Consider the following 7,036-nt stretch of genomic DNA (forward strand, 5'->3'; position numbering starts at 1 on the left):
TTAAAAACCAGCAGCCCAGATGGAGTTAATGGAGACTGTAGACCTGCAAAACACAAAGCATCATTCGTTCTCCAAGGTTCCTTCTCATTCAGGGATTCTCATATCTGAAACAATTTACAACCAGAATTAAAGTGTTAACAGATTTTACAGTTTATAATTACCAGGTGAAACAACAGCTAAAACAAAAATAAATATGTAAACCTACTTTGTGTCCATTTTCATGCAGGTCTTGTGAATAGTTATTCACTATATGTAAGAATGCTTAATTTTTAATTTTGGCATGTTTACAACACTTAGTCTAATTCTGTGGGTTTGAATGGATGAACACTTTTCTTAAACTGGTCAAATGTGGATGAGATTTTATAGAAACAAATATCGCCTCTATTTTTAACCAATGTATCTAATAGTTACACACTGGTTACAATGTCTGAGTCTTTAAATGACAGTAAAGATTTAGAGTTAAAATTTTGTTTTCAAATGTATTTATTCCTTCATATCTATTCAGTCAAATCCAATGAAACGTGTACCTGCTGGGTAATTAATGAGGGAAAAAACCATTACTTAACAGAAACTAAAAGAGCTGTCAGCTGGAATTTAGTTGGGAATTTTTTTCTTCCTCTAATGACTTCAGTTCCCTGGAAGTGACTCAGATGTCACTGAAACATGAGGATGTGTGTGACAAACTCTTTCTCTTTCATTACAAACTATCTCCTTTAACTGAAATACAAATATCTGTTTCATGATAAGAGACTGATCAATGTTCTGAGATAGTAATGCTATTAATGGTTATTAGTTACTTAGATTTTTTAAAATGAATGTTGTGTGCTGTTAATGGCTAAGAGTTAGTATTTAGAAACTAAAGATTCTTCTACAAAGTACTTTTACATGAACAATATTCTTTTGGCTCTTGTAATTGTGTTATGAATTTTATGGAAATTTTATAAACAAAGCCCAAATGACCCAGTTTAGATGGATCTTGAACCTGCTCTTAAAAAGAACAACACGTTCTGCGGACCTCAGGTTCTGTGGCAGACCGTCCCACAAACAGGGAGATAATACTGGAAAGACGCCTCATCATAAGTTGGTGTTCTGACTCTTTCAACTGTTTAAAAATCTGGGGCCAGAGGGCCTCAAGGTTCTCAAGGGTTTGTAAGGTAACGGCAGCTCTGCAAGTTAAGATGGTGCAAGATCACTGAGATTTAAAAATCACAAAGAATCTTAAATCAATCCTGATGTGAACTGGGAGCCAATGCAATGATTTTAAAACAGGTGTGATTTGAGTCTGCATGATTTTATCCCAGATTTTTTTCTGATTTTACACCTGATTCTCGGTCACAAGAAGTCTTTATCAGTGTGCAGTAGTCAGTTGGGCGACAGAGTCGTCACAAAAACCTGTTAGTGTGAGACGGGATGAACGCCAGAGTCTTCCAATGTAAGAGTGGAGCAGACCCAACCTGACCCCCAGGCTGGGTCCTGGTGTTACTGACATGTAAAGAAATTGAAGTAACAAATGATAATCAACTTATTCTAGATAGAAACAAAGGACTAATTTTAGTTTTTAGGTTAATTCTCATTATTAAGTGTGTGCGCGTGAAAAGTTTAAACTTTCCCTTTTACTGATGTAGAGTAGAAATAGGACGGGGCTTACAGAGATAGGAACTATGAAAATGCTGCAGCGACTTCCTCCTACTGGCATTTCTTCTGCTTTCCTTACAGCAACAAGCCAGACCAGTTCAAGCAATGGAAAACCCATTCATCATAGCTATAGACTTTGGAACTTCATACAGTGGGTATGTCTTCAATATCACACCCAGTCATGAAGAGCCAGATCCCCAATTAAAGATGTGGGGAAAAGAAGTTGGACTCCAGACTCCAAAGACTCCAACCTGCATCTTGTTTGATGAATCTGAAGAATTTGTGGCTTTTGGTTACGAAGCCATAGAATCATACAACAACATAGGAGGTGAAGATGCAAAGAGACACTATTTCTTTCAAAATTTTAAGATGGCTCTCTATGGCAAAGTAAGTAAAATTCTTCACTATAAAATGAGATGTTGAAGTAATGTCTTTATTTCATACATTGTTTTCAACAGGTGCTTCATTTTATTCAGACATTTACACAATAGGGGTGCAGGTTTTAATGTTTTTAATCTTTTTCAAAATCTCTTTTTCTCACTGTTTATTCTGTCACATGCTGTTTGCATTTTAATTATGTAAAGCACTTTGAAATTCCTTGCTGCTGAAATGTGCTATACAAATAAAATTTGATTGACTGATTGAATAATAGTTATTAAAAGGTTTTAGTTGCACTTCTGTCATTGCTCTTTGGCCCAACATGTGAAATTGATTTGAACTGAGGACATGTATTAAAAAAAGAAAAAAAATATTTCAGTAACTTCATAGAGATCTGTTCATCCAGTTATTCTCCAGGTTTGACACATTTTAAAATTTTTTGTTTAAATTACCCTGTATCTGTTAACTCTGTGTTCATTTCTAGGAGGAACTTAGAAGGGATATGAAGATCCAAGCAGCCAATGGGAAGGAGATGGAGGCTCTGAAGGTTTTTACAGAGGCTTTGAGGTTTCTGAAGGAAGATGCTCTGAAAACCATTAACTCCAATACAGCAGGAATGGTGTTCCTGGCCTCTGACTTCACCTGGGTCCTGACTGTTCCTGCCATCTGGGATCAGCCAGCAAAACAGTTCATGAGAGAAGCTGCAATGCAGGTGACAGCAGGTTTTTAGAACTACAATTTCCTCACAAACATTCATTATATTAGAATATTTTCTTTCCTGCTTCAGGCAGGTATTGTGGAAGAAGGATCTGAGGAAAGACTTGTGATCGCACTGGAACCAGAAGCTGCTTCAATCTGGTGTAAGAAGCTTCCAGCTGAGGGTTTCATCTCAGAGAAACACAACGGCACTCCTCTGGATCAGTGTCAAGGATCTCAGTACATTGTTGTTGACTGTGGAGGTACTTTGTGTAATTCTGATCCAGTTTGGCATGATGTAGAACACATTCAGTAAAACAATGAATTCTTCATCATACACTTCAGAATGTATGACCTGATAAATCAAGGTGTGAACATTGTCTATCATTCTTTCTTTTTCAGGAGGAACCATTGACATCACTGTTCATGAGGTCCTGGAAAGAGGAGTCCTAAAGGAGCTGCACAAAGCCTCTGGAAACAATCTGGGAGGACAAACTGTGGACAGAAAGTTCAAAGAGTTTCTCAGAGAGATATTCTCTGACGGAGTCTGGGATGAATATGAGGAAAATTATCCCAGTGAGGTTCAGAAGTTGTTGTATGATTTTACTCTTCTCAAACAGTCAGGTGAAGATGTTCAGTTCACCTGTTCATTTAATCTGGGAACACTGGCTCAGAAAAAGAAAACCTTAGAAAAGTTCTTTGAGTCAGTGGAAGGTGCGTCCTGGAACAATGGATCAATAAAGATTTCCAAAGAAAAAATGAGATATTTCTTTGAGGAGAGTCTGCAGGGCATCACCAAGAATCTTTGGGAAATCCTTAAAAGAGAATACAGTATCGAGTACATTTTGTTAGTTGGGGGTTTTGCTAATAGTCAGATTCTGCATCAGTACATTATTGATCAGTTTGGTGGTACCTGTAGGATTCTGTGTCCTTTCAGAGCTCAGGAAGCCATCATGAGAGGAGCTGTTGAGTTTGGAAGAAACCCATCCTGGGTCGCATCTCGAAAAAGCCCCTACACATATGGAGTGGCCGTCAGTGAGCCCTTTGATGAGCTCAAACATAAACCAGAAAAGAAATTCATGGTTGGTGAGGAGGAGTGGTGCTGTGATAGATTTGTGAAATTGGTGCAGGCAGGTGAAGACGTCCGGTGGGATGAGATTAGAGAACACATCCATCGTCCAGTAGACAAGTATCAGACACTGATGGCGATGAGATTTTATTGCACAGAAAGGATCTTTCCTAAGTATGTTGATGACTTGGGAGTTGAGGAAGTTGGTTCATTTCATGTCCCAATGCCTGACATTAGTGGAGGTAGAGAGCGCCAGGTGAGGTTAGAAATCAGGTTCGGCTCCACGGAGATAACGGCTACAGCCATAGACGTGACTTCTGGTTCAAAGGGGTCAATCAAGTTTGACTTTATTAAGACAAATGATCCAAAGACAGATAATCCAAGGAGTGTTGAGCCTTCTTTATATTACACTACAGATGGAAAAACACTACCAGAATGAGATTAATATAGAACAATAAGAGTAATCACCTCTTGTGATAAAACTGTGCTACTGTTACTTATTGTCATTATTTTCTTAGTAAGAGGTTTTGTATGAAATGTTTTTATATCTACTTTTGTTTGAGGACTTTTAAAGTCGTTTTCTGTTATCTGTAAATTATCTGTAAATGAAGAAACTCTGCAGACTTTCCTAAGACTTATCAAAAATCAACGTTAATTACATTGATAATTCTTGAATTGTGTTTCAGGTGATAAGTGTGTTAATATTGTATAAAGCAGCAGTTCTACTGATTAATGTTAAATTTTACCTTTTAAAATGAATTAAGTCTTTTGCAGAACATCAAGTTTGTGCTTTTTGTTTTCTTGTACCTCAGCTACATTGCAGCGCATCACATAGAGATGCTAAAGCTACAAACCAGCAGATGAAAATACTAATTAAATTAATACATATTTGATGTGTAGGATTTCGGTGATGAAGTTCATCAAAATGTTCAGTTTCTGACCCCATTGTGTTTTTTTACAACCATATTTTTGTGTTTTTATTATGTGAATCACTTTGAACTGCCGTGCTGCTGACTTGTGCAATATAAATAAATGATTGATTAATTAATTCACTCATTGATTCACTTGATGGGCACTTAGTGAAATTAATGTCAATAAATTAAGTCTCAAACAATCACATTTGTGTAGCTTAAATATCTTTTTTTATAATCTTGATCTAAATGGGTTTTGTTTTATTTATTTTTCAATTGAACTTTATGTGTAAACCAATGCCAGGGAGCAAATCTTCCTTATGTCTCAAATGATTGTAAAATGGCTGTGATCATCAAACGATGCAAATTGTCATATCTTATATTCTAAAACAATGTAAAAACACATTTTTAAAACTTTTTGGAAAGCAATGGAAAGCTGCACTTCAATGGACGGCTTCTGTAGCAGTCGCTCAGACCCAAGAAAACACGGAGAGTTTTGACGGGTGCAGTAGATTCGTATTTACTTCTTTCAAAACCAAGTTGTTGAACTGCACTGAATACACCGTCCTTCAAATACACTGTGAAAACTAAAAGAAAAGAAAATACATTTTGCTTAAGTGCTTTTGTTTGACACAAAACATGAATACATTATAATAACGATAACTTTAACTTATAGAGCCCTAAATATGTACCTCGCTCCGTTGTCCAAGGGCTGCAAAGTTTATGGTGGTAAAGTCCGTGCTGTGCTGCCTTTAGCCTGTGCTGAAGAATGTGCGCTACAGAGTCATTAACATGAAGAGTATCCTCCTCTTCTTCTTGTCCGTGGGATATTTCAGCCCAAAGTGCTGACTGACAGGAGGCTAGCCATAGACATAATATAAGAGTAGACCCCGCATTGGCTGTTCCGGCGCATGAAATACGGCGGCCATCTTGGAGCGGTACTAATCCTACTTTGCTCAATCTAAACAGCAGAAGATGCCTCAGCACTGAGGGATATTGTTGTTCGGATNAGAACATCAAGTTTGTGCTTTTTGTTTTCTTGTACCTCAGCTACATTGCAGCGCATCACATAGAGATGCTAAAGCTACAAACCAGCAGATGAAAACACAAATTAAATTAATAGATATTTGATGTGTATAATTTTGGTGATGGCGTTCATCAAAATGTAACTTTCAATTTCTGACTGCATTGTGTTCTTTTCATAACCATATTTTTGGGTTTTTATGATGTAAATCACTTTGAACTGCCTTGCTTCTGACTTGTGCAATAAATAAATGATTGATTGATTGATTGATTGATTGATTGATTGATTGATTGATTGATTCCCTTAACAGCCACTTAGTGAAATTAATGTTAATAAATGAAATCTCAAACAACCACATTTCTTTAGCTTAAATATCTTTTTTTATAATATTGATCTAAATGGGTTTCATCATTTTATTTATTTTTCAATTTATGTTTATTTATGTGTAAACCAATGCCAGGGGGCAAATCTTTCTTATGTCTCCAATGATTATAAAATGTCTTTGATCATCAAAGGATGAAAATTGTCATATATTCTAAATCAATGATACAAACATATTTTTGTTATTTTTTGGAAAGCAATGGAAACCTGCACTTCAATGGACGGCTTCAGTTTAACGCTGGTCCATTTGAACGCTGGTCCATTCAGTTAATCAAGATAAATGTTACATTTTGGTTGAAAACATCCTGATTAGAAAAGCAGTTTACCATTTAAAGTAAATGTTCTTAGTTGAACTTTATCATATGCTTTTAGAAGATAATCTACAATAATCTTCAAGGAACACATTTGTACAGCTCTACTTATGCAAATTTACTAAGTAAATTTACACTTATGTACATTTATGAGGGTATCCGCTCCCCTTATTAAACATGAGCAAAAGCATTTGTGAAATTAATGTATCTGTTATCACAGTAATATAATTTTTATCTTCTAAGCTTAAATATGATTTTATGACTACATCCTTGATGTGAAAAAATAAACTTTCTGATTTGCCCCTCTGCGGATACAGAACAGCTGGAAATGCTAGCCATCAGTTGTAGCTGATAGTGGTAGAGGAAAGGTACCAGAGAACAAAAGATGTGAAGGGGGCGATAATGAGCAACACGAAGCCACAGTCTGCAACCAGTGACTCAACCAATCACTACTGGAGGTGTGAGGTACAGGAAGCCCACCATGTCTCAAAACATTGTCCTCATTTTATGTTAAGTAAAATGTTACCAGCAAAAATATTTCCAATAGCACAGTATGACAAAAACAGAAAATATTATTTGGTATATTTCCTTCATACAATTGTATGAAATGTAAATCACAGGGCAACAACCA

The 7,036-nt window shown here is 36.3% G+C and overlaps 1 protein-coding gene across 1 annotated transcript; it reads left to right on the forward strand.

Moving 5' to 3' along the window:
* Positions 1-1,740: 1,740 nt before the first annotated feature.
* On the forward strand, positions 1,741-4,229 carry LOC103131005 (heat shock 70 kDa protein 12A-like). Its single transcript, XM_007542542.2, has 4 exons — positions 1,741-2,022; positions 2,501-2,725; positions 2,801-2,972; positions 3,112-4,229. The coding sequence occupies exons 1-4, from the start codon at positions 1,741-1,743 to the stop codon at positions 4,215-4,217; spliced, it is 1,785 nt and encodes a 594-aa protein (XP_007542604.1). The 3' UTR covers positions 4,218-4,229.
* Positions 4,230-7,036: the final 2,807 nt, after the last annotated feature.

This window comes from Poecilia formosa, unplaced genomic scaffold, assembly GCF_000485575.1.
Source record: "Poecilia formosa unplaced genomic scaffold, Poecilia_formosa-5.1.2 Scaffold707, whole genome shotgun sequence".
Lineage (NCBI taxonomy): Eukaryota > Metazoa > Chordata > Actinopteri > Cyprinodontiformes > Poeciliidae > Poecilia > Poecilia formosa.